The sequence below is a fragment of the Quercus robur genome, chromosome 10, assembly GCF_932294415.1.
Source record: "Quercus robur chromosome 10, dhQueRobu3.1, whole genome shotgun sequence".
In the NCBI taxonomy this organism is placed as follows: Eukaryota; Viridiplantae; Streptophyta; class Magnoliopsida; order Fagales; family Fagaceae; genus Quercus; species Quercus robur.
Genome location: NC_065543.1, coordinates 25,134,787 through 25,158,657, shown reverse-complemented (window position 1 = coordinate 25,158,657; position 23,871 = coordinate 25,134,787). Strand labels below are relative to the sequence as shown.

Below are 23,871 nucleotides of genomic sequence, written 5' to 3'. Positions count from 1 at the left end.
GACAACTCGGTAAAACACTCATGAAATTGTTTCTCCACTCTTATAAAGTTATTATCCTGTTTTGCTTTGTCCATAATTTCAAAACCTTTTTTTTAAACGGTAAGAAATGCCTCAATTCAATGCAATTATCGTTGACCTCAAATCAAATTTGAAATCCAACTATCAAGAGCTCGGATCAGTGCCTCCCACAATGCCTAATCAGGATTAGTGACCAAATCCGAATCGAGAGTGAACATCACAACCGTTGCCACAAGCCTCAGGCAAAGAAGCAAACTAACCCCCCCTAAGGTCAGAGCATCAGAAGTGAAGCCTAAAAAATATATAATTTAAAAATAGATCTATCTAAAGATTGCCAATATAAAAAGTATTATGCTTTTGCTAGCATTGATCAATGATTAATATACAAGGTAAAATACTCCTTACCCCCCCTAAAATACCAATAATTATCTCATACAACAAATACATACCTCCCTCTCTCTTACAGTGTATAGAGTAAAGTGAATCATCATTCATTGCATTAACAGCTATGGTGCGACCGTAACAAACTCAAAACAGTGAGTGAAGGCTAAATATGGGAGGAGATTTACCAACATGAATGCCAACGGACTCGTCTCATTATTTTTAGCCATAAATTAGTACACCAATATGAAGCGGACCAACAAAAGTGATAAGAAGAAATGAACACTATTTGCAACTAAATGATAATGTTACTATCTACAAGTAGGGAGTAAGAATAGAAAAAGCTAGTTAATTGACCCAAGAAAACTAGAATTAATTTATTCCAAGGACTTGAGAAGCCTAAACAATGTAGCTGCTTCCCTAATACGCGAGAATTCAATGCAGAAGGCTTGGACTTCAATGAAAAGATCTTTAACTGCAAGGATGAAAAACAAGTGACAGAAATCAGCTGAGTGTTGCCACCAAAATTCACATTCATACAAATACCATATTAAAATACTCCTTCTACACCATGAGGTTACTCAATAATGACAAGTATATTTACATTCAACAGCTTCCAGAAACATAATACGCGCACTACTCCACCAAATTCACTCTTTAAGTTTTTTTTTTTAAAAGTTCACTCTAGTTAACAATAGTATTTTCATACAAAGACAAGTTCTTGCATAAATACATGCATGGACAGTTCCACAAATTCCAGACACAAAAAACAGCATAAGAAACATTATTTTAAGATTTGTGTCTTTCAAAGGCTCCTTTTCAGTATGATGGTAAAAATAAAATGTAAAAACATAAACATTCTGACATGTGCTAATGTTCATCAGCTAAAGGTCAAAGGTTCTACCTCATGATTTAATTATTGGAACAATGATGCAGCATCAATTAGTCAACCCTTTTTCATTTTATCTAATTATTTATTTACATCTTGCTGAGCATGGTTAATCTAGTTTTCACTAGAGTTTTTAACCACTTTAGTTGCATCTCTCTCATCCACTGAAACATAATAACTGAAGAATAACACAGTTAAACTGCTTATCTCGTTCACTTCTGATAAACTTTCTAGGTGTTATAACTTATGCATATAAAACACAGGAAATGATCCCCTCCCATTTGAACCCTCTAATTTCCTCCAATTTTAATCCATATATAAGACACGTGACATTTTAAAAATCCAATGGTCATAAAAAAATTTAAAAAAATTCATGCAAACCACACAAAATTAAATAAATGACACAAGTCTCACGTCTAGCTAAAAATTAAAGGACATCAGAGTATTTAAATTAGAAGGGATCTTATCCCATGAAACACATCATAGCATGCAGAGAGCCTTTTGGCTCAATGGCACTTCCAGTGGGGAGAGCTCAGGTTCAAACCCTGTGGGCAAGGTCCCCTCAACTTTAGTTTAGCCAAAAAATAAATAAATAAATAATCATATTTGGATAATCATGCATCACAAAAGTTCTCCACATGTTCACTCCTCAAAAGAAAACCATTCTCAAGACTGGTATACATGCTGAGATTTTTAAAACATCTTGGAAGAAAGCCTAGGAAGAGGCCAGGAATTTCTGATAAAGTTGGGGAAACCCTTTCTCTTTTTCCTTTTTTTAGGGGAAAAGGTGGGTTGGAGGCCCTTTGAACTCAGTTGTCTACAGCAGTTGCCGGTAAATTTAATTTGTCAAAAATCCATTATTTGATCACTGAGAACTCACAGCAGAACAGAAGAAACCTAAGAACATTTTATACCTAAGCCAACCCTATCTGGAAAAATTCTGGCCTTTTCTTTTCCAGATAGTTTCTCAGCAAATGCACCATTGGACAACATCCCTCACTTAAGCAAGCTCCATTTTCCACCACTAGTTTGTTATGAAAAATTACTCATTCAGTGAACTTTCAATAATTCAAAAATGATTACCATTTCACCCTGTTCCTACAGATTATTAAAATATAAATCTTTAAGACTTTAAATTTATTCAAAATATGCCGTCACATCATGTTTCAAACATGTTCTGATTATGCATTTCTATACCTAGGGTCTGTTTGGATAGAACTTATTTTTTTGAAACTGAAAACTGAAAACACTGTAACAAAATAATTTTTAAATGTGTGAATAGTGCTGTAAGACCCATTTTTAACGAAAAAGTTGATAAAAAGTGGAGTTTGTGGGACCCATGAACAGTGCACTTCTGCACTGTTCACAGATGACCGGGTCAACAGTTGCGGCTGGGGAGAATAAAAAAATAAAAAAAAGCAGAAAGAGGAAACGTAGACACGCAACGCCCTATCCAAACTGCACCCTAATGTCATCATCCAAAGTTGTATACCAAATTCATAACCAGTCATTTATCAACATGCTTCCAATTTCATTGACAATTTTTCAATACAAAGATGAAAACACCTATATTATCAAGACAATGACATCTTTGAGACTTGAGCATCATTATATATGAATTTTGGTATCTGCTATGCTCCTGCCTTGTTTCTTTCCATTTCTGCATCCCATCGATTATTTTAATTACTGTTTTTTAATGTGGAGCAGGCAATAATTACTAATTCTATAAACATATACAGCAACTCACATTTACATGGTGAATCTAAACATAAACTACGCGGCTACAAAGGTTTTCCTTTCTTTATTCTCGTTACTACGGCTTCCAAATACATCAAATCACCTCAAGATAAATAGCAGTTTAACCTGAAAAGAGAATAGAACACTTACCATTGATGATATTATTTCGGATAAGACTTTGTAGGAAAACACATACAAGTCTGACAAGCCTGTTCTGCATGTACTTATCCTGGGAGAAAAGAGAAAGCTTAAAGTTTAAGTTGTATCCATGACATCTATTAATAAATACAAACATTAAACATTAAATTCCTAAAACTACCTCCCAACTGCCAAGATATGACTTCAAAAAAACAGATAATTTTTAAAATTCGAAGATACTATACTATTCCATTTTTCTTCAAAACTTTTTACTACATGACATGGCAACTAAGTTATCAATATAAAGTGACTAAAATTGCTTATATGTTATGTATACCACAGCCACCCACATGTTGAAGGGACCACAAATAAACTGTCATCTCTTTGGCATAGATCTCAAAAAAAAAAATTGATAAATAATAACCAATTTCATTAACATTAAAAACACCCTTGTACACCAGATGTATAAAAGAGAGACTGCAAATACAATAAAAAAAATGAAAATTAAGAATAAAAATTCAACAAATCTAAGAACTCTAGAAAGCCTGAGAATTAAGCTGGAGTTGTAGCTGGTCTATTCATGGAAAGCCCTTAAGAAAGAATTCTTCGATCTGTCTACCAGAGTCTCCCTTTCCTCAAACGTCCATGCATTTCTCTCTCCATACAACAAGCATGGTAGAATGGCCTTCCAATGGCCAATTCCTTCATGCTTACCAAACCTCCCTTTCCAGCATTCCAAAAGACCAACTACCGCAGAGCATTGCCAAATTAAATCCCAACCAAGCAGAATACCAGATTCGAAAAGCTCACCAAACGATCCACTGATTTTCCGCCCATCTTACATATACAATACCAATCCAGAACCATGCCACTGGCCAAGTAAAAGAAAGCCACTATAGGTAGCACCTTAGAGCATTCACAGCAGTGTAGCTATAATGCTATATTGCTAAAATTTAGCTCCACAAACACAAAAAAACCCCTGCAGCAGTGGAGCCATAGTTAAAAATTTTAGATGAATGGCTACAGTGCACATCTATATATAGATGTGCACTGTAGCTTGGAGCAAAAAAAAAAAGTAATTTTTTATTCCAGCCCCTTCTTTTTTTATTCATTCCCTCATTCCATCTCTCTCATTCACTCTCATTCCCTCTCTCTCATTCACTGAAGCTCATCGTCGTACCTGGCAAAGAACATCCATGGTGTTCTGACCAAGACTCTCCGGCAGCAACTTGACCCGAAACTTCTGGACCCCACTTTTCACATCTTGTTGAGTTTCGGCCTTGGGGACAGCCCTCACGATCTTGCTCAAATTCGGAGTCACCGTTGAATCCTTTCCGGCACCGAAACCGAAACCGATCGACCTCCCATAGTCGTCGAACGTGGGTGTCCACGTCGAAGACTTCGGCGCGGTGCCCCGAGCCCCGTACGGCTCCACCTTGCCACCTTCATCGGCATCGCGAATCGAATTGTAGTGCGGAGACTCCTCCGATCGCTTCCCATACGGATTGGACCCCAAATCGGATCGGCTCCGACCAAACCCTCCGTACCTGTCGTCGAAATACCCACCGGCGTGGTTGAATTTCACTGGAGATTTGGGTTTTTTTTTTTTTTTTTTTTTTTTTTTTTTTCCTGTTGTGGACTGGTGGTGGTGGTTGTGGGTGGGGGCTGATGGTAGAGTGGCTGTGGAGCTGTGGTTGGTGATGTGGTTGTTTTTTTTGGTGGTTGGATATATTATTTTATTGTAATAGTTATATTATTTTATTGTGGTGTATATATTATTTTATTGTGTTGAAAGTTAAAATAGATCCACTGCTGCAGCATGTGTGTAGGTAAAATAGATAAAGTGACTTTTTGTATAGCTAAATAGCTAAAATTTTGCCTCCACTACTGTGAATGCTCTTAGACTTCCAAATGCTTCATCTAGGAAAAGATTTATGGCTCCCTGATTTCAAGCTTTTATAATAAGTTTTAACTTGGAAACCCTTACTTATCAAAGAAGGCAAAGCATTCTATCTTCATCCCTCACACTTAGGTCAACAGCATATAAATCCTCTAAGAACTTAGTCATAAAAGCTAATTCACAATTATGTAAAGAATGGACTAAAATAGGGTTGCAATGAATACCTCAATTTTTCCACTCTAAATAATCCGCCACTACTGCATTTTTTACAATGTTAGAAAACGGAGAATAATAATTGTAGATTGGTATTGCATCTGTAAATCCAATGGAGAGTTGATTAATTATCTTCTATTACATTGTTTTATCATTCAGGAACTATGGGATTTACTTTTCTGCTTATTCAGAGTAAGCTGGGTATGCCCAATTCAATGAGCAAATTGCTCTGTTGGCCTCATTGAAGGGGGAACTCTGGCAAACTGAATAGTGGGGAGACTTTGATGATAGTTTAATTATGCCTAATGAGGTAGCTTTGGAGAGAGGAATTTGCGCACTTCTGAAGGAAAAAGGATTATCAGTAGCACGGCACAGGTTTGTTTTCCTCAAGACCTTATATGAGTGGACTTCAACTTCCACTCATTTTTCCATACTTCTTGTCATGGATTTATTTTATGATTTTTTTTTCATATGTTAATTTTTATTCTATTTATTTCACTTATCAAAATATAATTCCTTTATTGTTTTCCTTTTGGCTTTTCCTTTGCAACTCTCATGTACTAGGATTGGGCCTTCTTTTGCATTTTTTAAATGAAATTCAGTTACTGGTCAAAAATAATCCACCACCATTGCATTTCTATCCCTAGCAATGTTGTATAACTCACAATAAGCGGAAGCAATCTTGTCCCCACACCAGCATGCCAAAGGCTGATTCTCGATCCATTCTCTACCTTAAACTAAACAAAATCCAAGAATTTACCCCATCCATTCTGCATATACTTCCACATTCCATATTTGTAATCAATTATCTTCCTCCAAAGACCATCACTCTCTCGCACATACCTCCACAACCATTTCCCAAAAAGAGCTTGATTAAAAATTAACATCTTCCTTGCCCCTAAACCCCCAAGGAAATGGAATTACATATCACATCCCAATTCACAAGATGAAACTTCTGCTCGTCACCCAAAACACCCCACAGAAAACCATGATGGAGCTTTTCCATTGATTTGCCACACTTACTAGCAATGGAAACAGAGTTAGTCTACCTCCCTTTGACAAACAATTTTTCTTCCATTCAACCAATTTTATTTCCATCCTCTCCAGCACTCCATTCCAAATATTTCTGGACTTGAATTGTGCTCCTAGAGGTAATCCCAGATACGTTATTGCGAGGACACCATACAGCCAAAGAATATTTCCAATTTCTCTAAGTGCCTCACCACCCCAACTGGTACCAATTAAGATTTGCTACATTACCCTTCAATACTGATATAGCTTCAAAACATAACAGAACACATCTTAAATACAACTGATCAGAATCACCTCCACTAAAAATCAGTGTGTCATCCCATATATCCCAAAATTGATGGTGGAGATCAATGCCAAAGAGACGACAGTATTATTTTGTAGTCTCAAAATATATATGTTATTCCAATGAAATGTGGCAATTCATATTATGCTCCAAATCATGGAGCAGAATAATGAGTATATATCCACTACAAAGCAGCAATGGCAATGCAAAATTTGCTTATAACTTTTAATAGATCTTTTAATTCACAGTACATTTCCATACATCATTTAGAGAACTAACTTTTTTTTGATAGATGATTAGAGTTTTATTGATGAAAAAGAACAATGTGTTTACGATTGTAAACACACTGCCCTTGAAACAAATACAATCAAATCATGACTAATAGAGATAAGGAAATCAGACAAGGAACTACAATGCGTAAGCCCCCAAATACGAGACCACTCAAACAAAGTCCTAGCAAGCAAGGTCTTCAACTTATCTATAGGACTCTCAACGTCCTCAAAAGTTCGGGCATTGCGTTCCTTCCAAACTAACCACATAAGGCATGCTGGTACCAAATTCCAAACCTTTGAAGAGTAAGTTCCCAACCAATTCCTCCATGCAAAAAGAAGAGAAACAATAGTATCCGGCATCACCCACTGAACCCCAAACATAATAAGGACCTCACTCCACAAAGCAGATGCAAACTTACAATGGATCAAAAGGTGATCCACAGTCTCCTCATCACACCTACATAAACAACACCAGTTAACAAGGGGCAAGTTCTTCTTAACAAGGTTATCAATTGTGAGAATCCCACCCCTAGCAGCAGTCCATAAAAAGAAAGATACCCTTTTAGGTACCTTTACACACCAAATGCTCTGCCAAGGGAAAGAAACAGAAGGGGCTTTCAATAAAGCAATATAAAAGGATCGCACATCAAAGACACCACTACGATTCAACTACCAAATCAAGATATCCTCCCCCTCCCCACTAGGAATCCTGGCAGAGACATGCTCATAGAAAGAATAAAATCTCCTCAACTCCCATTCATTAAAATTGCATCGGAAATGGAAATTCCAACTCCTACCTCCCCTCTCTGGTGCAAAAATTATCATGTCAAAAATCAGAGCTTCCTAAACCACAGCACATGCAAACAATTCCGGGTATAATTCCTTCAAAGGAGTAGGACCACTCCAAGGTTCGTGCCAAAACCGAATACGATTGCCCTCTCCCGCTACATACACCACATTACTGAAAAAATTGTCTGCACCTTTCCTGATATTCTTCCATAACCCACAACCATGAGTCCCTCTCACATCTCTAGTGCACCAACCTCCACCATATTTGGTGGCTATTACCTGACGCCATAAATGAGTAGCTTCCTTCCCAAATCGCCAAAGCCACTTCCCAAGTAGAGCTTGGTTAAAAAGCCCAATCTTCCGAATCCCCAAACCCCCTATCTCCACCGGCCAAACAACCATATCCCAAGCAACAAGCGGATATTTGAAAACATCATTAGAACTCCCCCACAGGAAATTCCTCTGAATCCTCTCTAGTCTGTCTGCTATGTGTTGCGGAATTGTAAACAGCGATAGATAATAAGTTGGGAGACTCGACAAAGTACTCTTTAATAAAGTAAGCCTACCTCCTTTTGACAAATACAACCACTTCCAACCAGCGAGCTTCTTCTCCACCCTCTCTAAAATAGGATTCCAGATCGAAGCATCCTTAAAATGAGCCCCAAGTGGCATTCCCAAATAAGACATAGGCAAACGCCCAACCTTACACATAGAATGCGAGCCAAAGCACCCAAATTCCCAACCTCACCAACGGGCACAATTTCACTCTTGCCAACATTTACTTTTAAGCCTGTAACATAACATGATAACTACTAATCTTCAAGATCTATTAGAGCCAGGTTTGATAAATAATTGGGAATGTTTTATTCAATTATTTTCAAACCCTATGAATCATCTCTTCACATTTTTCAAGAGAATCAGATTATATATATATATATATATAAGTCAAGAGAATCTCATTATTAGGCTAATAAAAACTAAAAAGAAGTGTCTAGAATGTTTTCCCATTTGATTCAATTATGTCACTCAAGATGGATTCCTCTATAATTTTTAGGGTCCTAGAGAAGAACAAAAAATTCATTTCTTATCTTTCTCATGTTCCAACCGCATCTTCCATATATGTCTAGTAAGTCTCTTTCTTGTACCTATTCTTTTCTGTCAAGCTCCAACACTCTTCCCCTTTTCCTTCCCCTCTGAATCTAACCTCCATTAATAACCCATCAAATGGAGACCAGTACCCAAACCCAGTACAGCAAAACCTATGTAAATCAACTTTTGCGTTGTCTTTGTACACAAAATGCTAAGAATATGAAGAAATTATAATTTTAAAACTACAAAAATAACAAACAGCCACAAGGAAAAGTGAAGAACCTTGATGTTCTCACAAGATGATATACAGTTAGTTATGTAGATGCGTATGAACTCAGAGGGGAGTTCAACTGTTGTTGTAAGCCTGTTAACAACTTCCATTGAGTGTAGACTCATGTCCATATTGACAAGCACCGTAAAGTATCTGTAGACATAGCATCAAGAAGAGAAAATGAAGCCCACAATGTCAGGAAGTGTATCACTGCTGCAGAATTATACATAAAGTAAATTAATACAGCAAGACATACTCATTAATTTCAGGGGAATGTATCAACTTGGTGAGAAGTTCAACTGCAATTAGAGGATTATTTTCCACCAGTTCCTGATTTTTTTTTAATTAAAAAAAAAAATGAGGAATTGAACAGGAAGGCAAAACCACTCATGCTAATAGTCTGAATAAACTGTTTGATTACATAAACACATACTGGCAACTTTCTCGGTGTCAGTCCACAATGATACACAAGCTTGGGGTCGTTCACCAACTCCACCAGGACTTGCTGCAGAATTAAAGGAGACAAGCAGAAACATACTTTTCTTCAAAAAAAAATTGAGTAGCATTTTTTTTTTTTTTTTTTGATAAATAACGGAATTGTATTAATCAAAAGTCCAGGTACACCGGGGGTCTACATGGAAAACAGTACATCAAACACATAAATTACAAAGATCAAGCATTTCTAAAAAATTAGAACAAGGGAATGAGTAGCATTATTTAAAACTAAGAAGATTAGACCCTTCGTGTTTCACACTGAAAAGTTGTGTGAGGTCTAACAAGCCAACTCAATCTATTTATTATTGAAAATTGCTAACTTTAAGCAAACTGCTTATCAAAAAAAAAAAAAAAATCTTTAAACAAACTGCTAAGAACAAATGACCTGTACTGACTTCTATTTAGAACCATTTTATAGTTACTGAAGAAATTATCGCAATTCCATCTCATTTGTATAGGTGACGTACATCATTTAAGTGGGGTCCCAAACCCTTACTAAAAACTCTCTAAAATTTCAAAGGGACGACTCACAAAGCCCCAACCTGATTCTTTTTTAATCCCTCCAGTAATAGTAAGGACAAGCTGCATCTTAACTCACACAAGTTGTGCAAAACAACTAACTAATCATCCATGCACGTGATGAAAAATGCTTCATACCTATGTGCTATAAGCCTAGAACCATGTACCATAAATTAATCCCCCCCCCCCCCCCCCGAGAGGATTCCCATGACCAATATGGAAAAACTTCCCAAATCACTAGAAAAAAAGCAGCTGAACCTCACAAGGTTTGAAACTCCCATGGCATAGATAAATTAAACACTTGTATATAAAGAAGCATTGGATAACAAATTCAAAGCTGAAATACATTTTGAACCATTTATGTTTGGGATTGCTCTCAATTTGGTCCTTGAAGTTCGAATTTGATCAACCTGGTCATTGAAGTTAATATTCATTGTCAATGTCATCCCTCTATCCAAATCCATTACCTAAATATAATGTGATATCCATGTGAGTTGAAAACATTATTTTAATTAAAAATTCCCTAAGGGAAAAAATAAAATAAACAAAAAAAATGAGAAAAATTATCATTTTCTCTTTTTTTTATTTGATAAAATTCACTAAAATTTTCAATTTATGAGCATGTCAAATGACATTTAATGGAGCAAGGTTAATGGATTTGAACAGAAGGGATACAATGACAACAAATACAAAACTCAAGGACCTAATAGAGAGTCAACCCAAACATGTAGGAACCCATTTGTATATTGACCAATTAAATCTTAGACTGATAATATATTATCAATATATATCGTACATAGTATATTATAATTTATTATAAAATAAAAATAAGTACCTCTTGTTGTGGAGGAACAAGTGGTCCCTTCAAAGCTTTTGCAATTAAGTCCCTCACTGCTGCCCCTCTACTTGTATCAACACACATGCCATAGTCCCATAACAGTTCATGATTGTCATCAGGGTTGAGCCACACTAGCTGAAAAGGACTTTACAAGCATAAATAAAGTACACCAATAAGCTAAACAAATTCATCGGAAAGAAATGCTTAAAACATTTCTTACCTCCCCCTCCTGTACTGGAAGCCTTGGTGGAAAAGGCCTGATCCACTGAGGACCTAACCCTTCCAGTGACAAATTCCGCAACAACCCAATTACTGTTTCTTCTCTATCTCCAGATCCAAGTATGGGTTTGGCCCCAGGTTGCAAGTCAAACCTAAAATATGACTCTTAATTTCTAATGCACAGTATGAAATTGTTGAATACACAGGAACACAAAATTTTAATAGCCTGGACTAAGTTCTCTGTGGTAAAAGCTTAAAAGTTAAAACAAACAAGAAAAGAAAATGGAAAAGCCTCTCCATTTCTAAGGTCCATACTCTATTGAGTTCGCATCACAACCGCTGGGTACATCAGGGTCTGGCACCACACTTTTCACTGAACCATCCTTAAATAAGCAATTATGTGGTTCTGGATGAATTTTATCACAATACTGCTGCTGCAACTGTTCACATTGCGGAAAAGACTGACAGTAGAGAAAACAGAAGGATATCAAGAAAAGACCTAAATTAAGAATAAATTTCAGAAATTATCCCTGCCTCAATAATAGGGGTCCCTTGCATAGTCTTGATATGATTTTACTCATTAAAAGATTAACTACATGCATCCACCTCTAATACCATTATATATGTCTAACTTACATGCATGGAAGGATCAAATCCTTGGATGTAATCTGCAACAGACTGTTTAAGAAACTGCAACAGAGATACCCACTTCAGAAATCCTTAATCATAGACAGAAGAATCTTACAATAAAAAGTATACATGTAGCAAAAACTAATGTAGTGAAACATGTGAATGAAAGCAATATGGCTTAAATCAAATATGAGCATGAACTCCATAGTGTAATTCACTAAAACATCAAGCGCAACCTACTAAAAAAAACACGATGCATCCAACTCAGTTCTTTGGGGTTGAGAAAATCTAAAACATGCAAGAACATGCAAGTTAGACAGACCACATCCGAGAAACACATTTTTAAAATGCACGACCTACCATGTCATGCACAAATGGGACAGATACATAACAAGTGTGCCAGAGCCAGACTGATTAAACAGGACCATATCCAAAGGCAGCAGAAGATCTAAAACATACTAACAAAAACACAGATGCATCCAACTCAGTTCTTTGGAGTTGAGAAAATCTAAAACATGCAATTTAAACAGACCACATCCAAGAACCAAATTTTTAAAATGCACTACCTACCATGTCATGTACAAATGGGATGGATAAATAACAAGTATGCCAGAGCCAGACTGATTAAACAGGACCATATCCAAAGGTAGCAGAAGATCAATTTGCTATTTTTTACCTCTTCACAACACAATTTGTCAAAAGTTTCAATACTCATGGTGGACATGCCAACCAAAACAGACACCTCTATTAAGCAGACTTCAGCATCCTCAAGAACTCAATCAGATTCGTTTCCTAATATTGACATTTGAAAACGTACATAATTCCATGCAACATAGATTGTGAAATCCAGAGTTTTTTTTTAATGATAGGTAAGAAAAAGTTTATTAAAGACACTACAATATGCACAAAACGCACAAAGTGGTCAAAAAGTACAAAAGGAGGAAAAATCCAGAATTCATAAATATTAGCTAAATTAATCACCTAAGGAGTCCAAATATCCAATTGGTAAGGGTGACATACATAGATATGATGTCAATCAAGCCATTTGTCATTCATTTGCATCATTTGATTACATGTCACACTGTCCAAATATTAACATTCAAAAATGCATAACCTAAAAAGCAAGTATTTCACAAAACAACTGATGGACAAGACCGTCCAACTATACAAATCAAAAGGCTAAACTGGGAAAGTAGAACCTCTTTGCCACTACTCGAGCCATCAGAGCCTAGCAACTGGAGAATAAATGCCCTCTCATATTTTTCACCTTCATCATCCGATGCAGTCTGTATTCCAACGGTAGAACGCACGCAAAAAAAAAAAGAAAGAGATGATACAGTTATTTTTGTTATTTTAATAAAGAAGATTGTAGCTAAACCATACTGTAAATCAATGACGAAAAGAAATTTACAATACAAAATTTCAGGAAATATTTAAGAAAGATTTAACCCTCTTCTAAGTTCAGCAATGCAACGACATCTACTAAGTTCAACAACAAAAAACCACAAGCTTGTTTGGAAGATTTAACCCTCTTCAAAGTTCAACAATGCAACGACATCTACTTAATTAAGAGTTTGATTTGTTGACAAAATCAACCAGATATGCTTAAAAAAAATATTATCAAAATTTTTTTGAGGAGAATTAGTAAATACCAAAAGCTTATAAATAAATAAAAAACCTTCATATTTTCATTTAAACAATACCTCACTTACATTGATAATAAAATTTATAAAAGGGTTCGCAGAAGATTTCTGGGAGGCATAAGTCTGATGAAGAATAGCAAATGCAACCAAACGCTGAGTTGAATGAAGCAGCTTTTTGTCCTGCAATAATTATAACATCCAGCTAGTCAGCAATTGATACCAAGAAACAATCATAAAAGACCAAAATAAAGTACAATCAAACTTGATCAAGATATCAATAGACTTAAAAAGGTGAGAGCAGAATTAATGAGTTTAGAATACTTAATAGAGGAACCACCCCCCCCCACGCCCCCCAAGCACACTTTTTTTGTGGTGAGCTACACACTCACCATGAGAGTCTTGAACCCAAGACCTTAACAGGAATTCAACCCCAGAACACAAGTTCTCTATCCTTCTCTTCCTTCATTTTTGTTGTTTTAATTGATTAAGAGAGAGAGAGAGAGAGAGAGTTCAGGCATGATTTAGGCCAGCCATAGTCAAAGCTAACCTTTTTTAAGGCAAAGATATCCAATTATCACACCCTGTGTCATAAAAATAATATCTAGCACATTTACACCCAAAGGCCTCAAGGAGCCGAAACACATTGCAAAAGCAAGCACCTAAGCAAAGTAAAGCACACATTTTTGAGTTACATACTTACATGTCAAGTGATTTTTGTTCTCGTCAGCTAGATGGGACGTTTGAATCCTTGGTGACAATAATATCATATAACTAATTTGTTAAATAAAGCTAAGTACAATGGTCAGTATAAAACTACAAAATATTTAGTGCAACTAAACTTAAATTAATAAAAAGTTGTAAAAAAAAATGATCCAATGCTTTGTTTTTAGGTGAAGCAAAGAGCAAAGAAAATTAGTAACTTCATTTTAAAAGCCATGTCATTTTCATTTGGACAGCATTTCGTATTTTATTTCATATTCATGTGTGAAGTGTATTAGACTGAGATTTGTAATAACAGTAAATTTTAATTGGTTTCAGATCTGCTAGTATTTTTATTTGAATTACACATTTTTTTTTAAAAATCAAAATCAGAAATTTTAGGCTTGGCATTTTGCAAAGTAGAGCATTCTTTTGACAATTTAGTTACATGTTCTTTGCTTAGGGTAAGAATTTCTTTTCCTCTAGTGTTCTGCACTATAAGCAGCACACTTTTAACGACACCGATCACAAAACCATTATTCTAGGGTTGCCAAAGTCAAATGAACCTAACCAACAATGCCAACAGCCTTGTAGCTCAACTGATTGGCACCTCCTGCTGTTACCAATGGAGAAATCCAGGGTTCAAATCCCCCCACCCCCAACCATTGACCTATGAAAAAAAAAAAGAATCTAACCAACAGTGAACGAAACATGCACCAGGCTCTCCAAACATTGCCTATGCTTCGATTTTTTGTACTTTAAACTATAATTAGTTAATGGAAACCCAAAATAAACAAAGAAAAATAAAAGCATTGCTCCTAATCGATAATTGAGCTAGAGAAAAGACTCTTATACAGTCATTAACACAAGCTTATTTTGCCTAAAATTGTACTCATTACTCATAAACCAAGAGAATAATCTATAAACCTAGTCACCCCCAAGATAATATTACAGTGAATGTTTCCCATTAATAAAAAACAAAAAAATCTGAATTGATATGAATATTGAATTTGATCAATGATTTCCAAACAGCTCAATCAAAATTTTTGGAAAGCAAAATTTCAGGCATTGATGGCAAAATTGGAAACAGAAAGGAAAAAACCCTAACCCTAAGAGGAAGAGGAAGAGGAAGAGAGAATTGCCTGTAAAAGGAGGACGAGGGAGGAGCAAGCAACGAAGTGGCGAGCGCGAGGGAACTTGGAGTTGAAGTCGGCGGCGATCTCATCTATCGGACTTTGCTCCGATTTGAGGAGAGCGTAAAGCGTCTTCGACTCATCTGCGTTCAGCGTCTTCATCATATTCCTCTGTTTAACAAACAGAGATTGAGAGAATGAAAGAATTCTTGTGATCTCACTTCTCTTCTCCTCTTCTCTTCCGAGTTATTATGTATGTATAGGTAAACCTAAACCGCACGTACGCACGCTCGGACGGCGCGGAAACTCTTTTTATCTGCTACTGCCACTGACTTTTGAAACCGGCGACTAAAAGAGAGAGAGGGTTTCGATTTTCTACAATCAGATTCAGAGTCCTCAATTGCCTTTTCCCATTTGCCCACTAGTGTCTTGCCATGTCACCGAATTAAGATAATTACATGTTTATTGTGCAAAATACATTGGAATTACCTTTATATATATATATATATATATATATATAAAAGCCTTTGACTTTTTGTTGATCTCTTCAATTTTGCAACATCATTATCACTTTATAATTTTTTTAATCTTATTTTCTTCTCTTATAATTTCTAACTTGATAAAAATCTTAATTTGATTACAATTCAAATTCTACTACAATTTATTTGTTCATATTCTATCAAATACAATACTAATGAGAAACTATTTTAAATTATAAAATAACTAGTATTATGTCTGTATGATGCATGGGTTAATAAAAAAATTATTTATAAATTTTAAAAAGTATATTTTTTGATAATATAATCAAATCTAATAACAAATAAAATAGTAAAAATATTTTTTAAAAATTAAGTTACATAGAAAATGTATATTATGTAAGTTTTTTTTTCTTTTGCAAAAAAATATATTATAAAATATTTTTAAAAATTATGGCAAGTTTTAAGTTTCTAAAAACTCTTAGTAGTAAATTATAATTTAATTATATATTTGTGTGTGTGTGGCACTTAAAAATATTTCCATAATACTTGCTAACATGTATAGTAACAGAAGTGCTAATCATATATAATTTTTTTTGTATCTATGACTAAAAACAAATTCCATAAATTACAAAAATCTAAGTATTTAGACTGCAATGTAACGTTTACCTATAAATTACCAGTCATAGCCATTTTAATGTTGCCATAAGTGAGGAAATAATCAGCATGATCAATTAAGAACACCAAATCAAAAAATAATATCAATAATCAAGATGAATTGCATTATATAAAATTCTTAAAAAATCATATAATTTAAGATGCATTAGACCTCTTTCTTTTTTTAGTGTAGTATACGATTACTGCAATTTAAGATGCATTAGACCTTTTGATTTAATGTAATATACGTTAAAACTTAAGATGCATTAGACCTCTATTTTTGGTGTTGTATACAGTTGTTGCAATTTAAGATGCATTAGACCTTTTTACTCTAAAATAAAAAATAATAATAATAAAAAAAAAAGCGCCACTTGGCACAACCACAGCGACTAAGCTCAACTTTTATTATGCCTGTGCGATGCACAGCTTAATAGAAAAGTATATGTAAATCAAAAAAATTATTTCAATAATATAATTAAATTACTTATCTAAAAAAATTAAATAAAAAACTTTGAACTTATAAAGGAGATTTGAACAAAAATAAAAATGTAATAAGCACATATAAACATAACGAAATATATAATGGATTTCATGGATTTAAAATTGCCTTTATGACTCATAAGCAAAACCTTAAATATATATACACACACACACACACAAAACACAAAAACAAAGAAGGAAATACATACTTGCAATAGCATGGATGGTAGGTTTGATAAAGCATTTTTTTTTTTTTTTAGAGAGTTTCAACCTATGGCGTCCGCTCCTGATAATAATTATTTATTATCAGACCAAGACACCAATCAGTTTTTGGTGTAGGTGAGGATTGAACCCCAGATCTCTTATACAATCATCAAAGACTTTACCAGTTGAGCTAACTGGAACCCACGGTTTGATAAAGCATTGCAATATGGATTTCACAAATTATGAGAGACGGAGCATTATTGGTAATGGGGGAGAGAATTGATTAGAATAATAAGTTGTGTTTCTACTTTATATCAAAAAAAAAAAAAAAAAAAGAATACGCTGAATAAAAACTCTCTATATATATTAGAAATCCTAACTTAATTAGGATTCAAAAGTCTTCATCTAATAGATAATCTCAAAAAATTATAATAATTATAGTAATTTTTCAATTCACTTGAGAATAGGGTCCTAGCGGTAAATGTTTCTCTCTAGTTGGTCTGTCTCTATAGGAAAAAGACTTGAGTTATCAGATATACAAAAATCGGATAATGATTTTTTTTTTTTTAAATAAACGAATGACTTTATGGGGTTACCAAGTAGACTTGAATGTGTATGTATGTTCCAATGTGTATGTACTCCTTCTATTCACATATTAATAAAAATAAAAATAAAAATAAAAAGGGATAACCGTGTGTGAAGAGGAAAAAATCACTATGAAGATTGGTTTATCTCAATAATCAAATAGATATAAGTTATAACTCTCCAACTCATGCACATGTCTAACTCTTCCTAACTATTGACGTTGGTTTTTTTTTTTTTTAATCCAAATAAAAAAAATAAAAATATAAAAAGTAACCGTGTATGACTATGAAGAGGGAAAAAATAGTAAAAAATAAATTAATAATAAAATGATTAAAATTTGGTTGTAATCAAATTAAGATTTTTATCAACTTAGAAATTATAAAAGAAGAAGATAAGATCAAAAAAATAAATTATATCTATTTTCTTAATAATCTAAAAAAATTTCTGCAACCATAATGGATCTTCATCCTCTCTTGTTTTTTTATTTAAATGTTGTTCAACCATTTAACCCATAAGGAAGAAACTTATGCATGGCAACTACTAAAGCCAATGCACTGATAATAACAATACTTTTTAGAGAAAAAAGAAAAAGAAAAAGACTTGACTGGAGATCAATTTCTTAAATGGAGTTTTCTTTTGTTGGTACATATTATAAATATCACGTCTTTGCAAAATTGCAACAACAATAGCATCCTGGTTTATTGAAGTATTCATAATTCAAGATTAGTTTATTGAAACAAATTTATTATAAAATAAATGTACATAATTGAAGCAGATAAATTTGTAATTCGATACAAATTTACTATGTAAAATAAATGTATGATTATATTGGCTACCTTCAATTGTTCATTGCTTATATGATATATTTGCAAGAATAGTGTTTCTTTGCTTTTTGTTGGCAGAATCTACAGATCTTGATAGTCGTAAACTCATAATAGATTTTCATTTTGAAAGACAAATCAAGTGCATGTAAAGTATAAAAAAATACTTGCCAGTGGTGGTAGTGACATCTTCCATGTCAAACAACTTCTAGGAAAGGGAGAGAGTTTTTTTTTTTTTTTTTAAACCGAGACTGAGACTTAGTTTGAAAATTAAAGGAGTCAATATATAATAGTAAAATATTAATATTTGGAAGTGGTATTTGATGTGGATAAGATTTCAATTGTGACCAAATTCATCTTCTCCTTTATGTTTTTTATTTTTATTTTTTATGTTTTATGCATCTTAGTCTTCATATAATTAGTTTTTTTTGTTCCTTGTAATTCATTTTAATTAGAAATTTTTGTATTCCTGTTTTATCTAATTAGTTTTGGGATGATATTTGATTCGAATTGGGTTTATCTAATTAGTTTTTGTTGGTCTTTGTAATTAGAAGTTGACATGAACAAAAAATCTAATGCTAATCTAATATTAGTTGGTTTTAAATGTTTTCTTTTTAAAATCTAAAAATCTAAAAAAAATTTCTTCAATTTGGTGAAGCCACTTGGTGTCACCACGACGTCTAAGCCCAAATTTTATTATATATTATATGATATAATATGGTATTATGTGATTTTACTATTAACTTTTAATTAATAGTTTTTTCATATACAACTTTATATCATATTAGCTTCCTTTAAAGTATTGATATATATTACTTGGCAATTTCTATCACAATAGATTGTCAATGTTAATCATTCCATCTAAAAATTACAATTAACCATTGTGGTGGGCCTTTTTTGCTGTGGTGGGCCCTTTTTGCAATGTTGGGATGGGCTGCCTCCTGCGGTACTAGGCCCAAGTGTTCTAAGTAAAGGAGTTGAGACCGGTCCAAGTGCAACTCACTTTGGTCTGGCTTGTGCGCAAACTATGCCTCGTTTGCCAAGAATTACGTTCATATGCCCATGGCAGGCGGAGCTACTTCGGATGAGTCATGTCAAGCAGACATGATAATAATAATAAAAGAAAGTACTTTTGCTTTTAGACAAAGTGAATAAATAATCCTCAACTAAAATGATAATCACAATAATAAGAAAAGCCTTGTAAAGAAAATGATGGAAATAAATAGGTAAGGCATGAGTTAGCAAAAGAAAAAAAAAGAAATATCAATTTGTTATGCCAAGTTATGTCACAGGACCAAGACCAAGGAGGGGAGCCATTTTCCTCAATGTGAATAATCTCCAAGGGAAGATCCTGCCGTGGAAATTAATCACTTTGTGGGAAGCGAACCTGAATGGCTTATGCCCAAAAGAATCCTTTACTTTTGGTAGAGAGTAGGACTTTCAAAGGGAGAGAGGGGATCGACCTATTGGTGCATGCCTGTCATTCTATCTCTCCGTTCTCTTTCCTTATTTCTAATTTTCCTTTTTTATTTCTTTTTCTCTTCTTTTCTTGGTATTTGTTTTCGTGCTGTGATTTTCTCCTAGAGGTTACTATTACCCTCCCCCCCTTGCTGTGCACGGCAAGGTTTCTTTATATAGTGCCTGCCATGACTGGTTTTTACTATTTTAGTCCTTAACTACCTTTGTCTGGTCTAGGTGTCATTGCCGACCACCACTGGTTTGTCAGCCGCTCAGCCAGCACCACTTACCTATATTGGCTATACCACTCCTCATCACCAAACAAAGAAGACTATTTTGTCCGTTTCAATGGTGTGGGTGCTCTCTCTCTCCATCCCTCATGGCATGCACCTAGTGGTTCCAACTCATCCTTACTTCTTTTGGGCGGCATGTCATCCCAGCAGGACATTTCCCCCAAAATAGCCTGAGCAGGAACCCCAGAATAGGTTTTCCCCTCTCCCCACCACTAGACCATACCCTCTTATCTCTAACCCATAACCCACCACCTCCTGCATTGGCTAGGTACAGGCTGGTGAAGTATGGGCCTTGTGCATGCTCAACTTCTGTATGTGTCTAAAACTTGCCCGCTACGTTTGCCGTGGTTTGGAAGCTCCTTTACACATTCTGCCGCTCATCCTTGACTTCTTATGACGTGAGCTACTCTCTGATTCCTCATTCACTATGGCTTGCTCCCCTTATGGGATGGGCTTTGTTTGATTGTGGGTTTTTCATTCTTTAGCCCACTCTTCTACAATCTTGCTACCATTTCCTGCTGCACTATTCTGTCATTCCTGCTATGATGTCATTTGACCCACAACTACTAGGCTTCTTTGGGCCTGCTGCTTGTTCTTCTCTCAATGACTTAGTATGGTCATTGGGCTTTTTCTTACTTGTGGGCTCCTGTGTCCCATTCATTTCCTCTTGAGCATCCTTGGCCCATTTTGCTAACTCTGCATTCCCATGGGCTTTCACTAACTCCTTTGGACTTCCCTGACCTAATTACCTTATCCTTCATCCTTGGGGCTCATGGACTTGCCATCAATCTCCTTACTTTCTTTGCTTGCATTACTTCGGGCTTGTTGTGACCCATTCTCACTTTTCTACATCACACTACCCATGTGTTTGCTACTTCTCTCTCTCCGGGCTCCTTTAGGCCCATTTGCTTCATCAAGGCCCATTTGTTTATTTTATGAGTCTGTGATTCATTATTCCTGTTGCTTGAACTTAATGGTTTTTCTATCCACTTACTAGCTCTTCTCTGCCCATGTTGCTAGGCTTCTTCTTTCTACTTGGCTTCCCAAAATGAGCATCAACAACCAGAACATTATATATACAGATTCTTTATTATTAATACTATGGCTCTCTCCTCCCATATGGTGATTAAAAAAAACTTCTCAATCTCAAATTGCTCTTTTTTTTTTTTTTTTAGAATTGTTCTCAAATTGCTCCTTTTTTTTTTCTTTTCTTTTTTTATGCTCTCAGATTGGTCATAATACCAGGAGGCCTTTTCCATTACACACTTTCAGTGGTAGGCAATGAAGCAAAGCTCTTTCTTTAGCTCATCACACCAAGAATTACAATTCATTCATGTTCATTGCCTCAAAAGGGAGTGTTCAGGTTATTATGAATTTTGAAGCTGAATAATAATTTTAATGCGTAACTATTTTACTATTAGCTTTGTTTTCAATGCCTAAATCAATTCCCATGAAGTCTCCCTTTTCTTAACTCAACAACCTTTTTTTGGTGCTTGGTTTTTTTTTTTTTTTTTTTTTGGGAACCAATATTTTTTTGTTTTGCTTGGTATTAAAGGAAAAATGATTTGACTAGGAATGGGATCGTTCTAATAAAATGTAGATTCGAGGGAAAACATGGCGTGTTGACTGAGACCATGTTTTATGTCCCTGCTAGGAACAAGATAAGTTCTGGCATTGGAACAGTTTAGTAGTGACCCATTAGATTTTACTAATAATACAATTTTAGTCCTTTTCTCTATAGTAAATTATATATTGATGATAATTACTACATTTTCCATGTAGCTACTTTTTCCAATTTAAATGATGAAATTTGCATAGCTATTCATTTGATTGATAAGTTTGTTTAAAATTGTTTTGGTTTCAATGATGACCAGTGTTTATTTTGGGGAGAGTCACCTCAAGTTTTGTTATTGTTCTTAGATAAATAATTAGCAAAGAAGGATAAAAGTGTACAGTTATTATTGAATTGCATAATTCTTGCTCTCATTTGTGAGCTTTGTAGGGTTACATGTATTGCATGGTGCTTTTAAAACCAATCTGGAAGTTTGTAGATTGGTGGTGTGTTTAAGTTTGGAATAGTTGTGTGTCATAGTGTTTACTAATTGAATTTGAGACTCTAACATTAATTAGGTCATTTGTTTAGAGAATTTAAACAACTAAATGGAAGATTTATGTGTTTGTATGTTTTTTTTGTTTACTATGTGCCTTATTATGCATGCAGGTGAGATAATAAACTTGTGCAATCCTACTAGGCAAGAAGCAAAGGCAACCATGAAATTTCAAAGGGTGATTGGAAATGATAATTTAAATGGAAGTGTTTACTGGATGACATGACTTAACAATTCCTATTAAGAAAAGTATTAAGTAGTTCCATTGGTTTTATAATATTCATTGTTTTTTTTTTTTTTGAATTATGCAACAAGTCAATTGTATATCAATGATATGTTCTCCATGACTAAGTTTTGGTTATATATATAGCTATTCAATTCTCCTGTGGATCACACGGGTTAGCGACTAGTTAGATTAAATTGCAATTTTTTTTTTGTGAGTGCAATTAAATTGCAAATTTAACATTGGGATGATTTTAATTTTCTCCCTTAAATTTATTTGTTCCCCTAACATTATCAATCATATTTTAGAGAGAAATATTAAGAGTCTTGTAACTCAACTTGCACAACCGGATGTTTTCCGTGAAGGCACCCAAAGTTCAAATTCTCTACTATAAACTATTGATGTATCGAAAATATATATTCTAGAGAGAAAGAGGGTTTCGATTATCTACTGTCAGCTTTTGCAATTGTCTTTCTATTTGTCCAATAGTTCTTTACCCTGTCAGCAAATCATGGAAAAGAAAAATGTAAGAAAAATGTGTTCATTACCATAATAAAATATTCCATTTCACTTATTATTATTATTAACTTTTTTTTGAGAGAGTTTTAACCTATGGTATCCGCTCATGATAATAGCTCTTTATCATCCGACCAAAACACCAAACCAAGACACCCCTGTCAACAAATCATAGAAAAGAAAAATGTGTTCATCTCTTTATCATTAGACCAAGACACCAATCAATTTTTGATTTAGTAGGAGATTGAACCTCAGATATCTTATTCAACAATCAGAGACTTTACTAGTTGAGCTAACTGGAACCACTTTCCCATATAGGCTTCAAAAAAAATGTCAAAAATACCTCTAATCTAATTAGATAATCCTTATTCTTAAAAAATAAAAAATAGGGTTAAAATTTTTGTTCAACAAAATAAAAAAAAAAAAAAAAAAAAAAAAAAAAAAAAAAAAACTACTAGAGAAACTTTTTTCCTAAAAATTAGCGCAATTTCTATCTAGTTACTATGAGTGGTTGAAGAAATCTGGGAAACAGGCTCGCTTAATCGAGTATCTCCAAACATGATGCATGCGTTTTATGTGTTTCTAGAATTGCCTAAGTCGTCTCAGTTGATAGCATAGGTCAAGGATTTCGTTTCCCATAAATGTAAAACTTCCAATTCTTAATTCTTAAAGCCTAAGAGTGAGTTCAAAAACAGGTATAAAGCCTTCATACACACTACAAGAGTTACCGGCTTTTGTAGTGGGTAAGTTGTGTGATATTATGCCTTTGTCCCCATTCCCTCTGTGTGTGTATTGTTTGTTTGTGTTCCTTCTCAAAAGAAAAAAACGTGAGTAGTCCCACATCGCCTAAGAGTGAGTTCAA

The 23,871-nt window shown here is 34.5% G+C and overlaps 1 protein-coding gene across 2 annotated transcripts; it reads right to left on the bottom strand.

Annotated features, from left to right (window-relative positions):
- Nucleotides 1-356: 356 nt before the first annotated feature.
- LOC126703722 (uncharacterized) lies at nucleotides 357-15,522 on the bottom strand. Of its 2 annotated transcripts, XM_050402802.1 has the most exons (12): nucleotides 15,198-15,521; nucleotides 13,426-13,536; nucleotides 12,913-12,999; nucleotides 11,720-11,773; nucleotides 11,399-11,544; nucleotides 11,085-11,235; nucleotides 10,862-10,999; nucleotides 9,446-9,517; nucleotides 9,269-9,342; nucleotides 9,024-9,165; nucleotides 3,176-3,254; nucleotides 357-874 (listed from the first exon to the last, which is right to left on the bottom strand). In XM_050402802.1, the coding sequence occupies exons 1-12, from the start codon at nucleotides 15,351-15,353 to the stop codon at nucleotides 777-779; spliced, it is 1,308 nt and encodes a 435-aa protein (XP_050258759.1). In that variant the 5' UTR covers nucleotides 15,354-15,521; the 3' UTR covers nucleotides 357-776. The 2 variants fall into 2 exon arrangements, with proteins under 2 accessions (XP_050258759.1, XP_050258760.1); XM_050402803.1 differs by lacking the exon at nucleotides 11,720-11,773 and having other exon boundaries at nucleotides 15,198-15,522.
- Nucleotides 15,523-23,871: the final 8,349 nt, after the last annotated feature.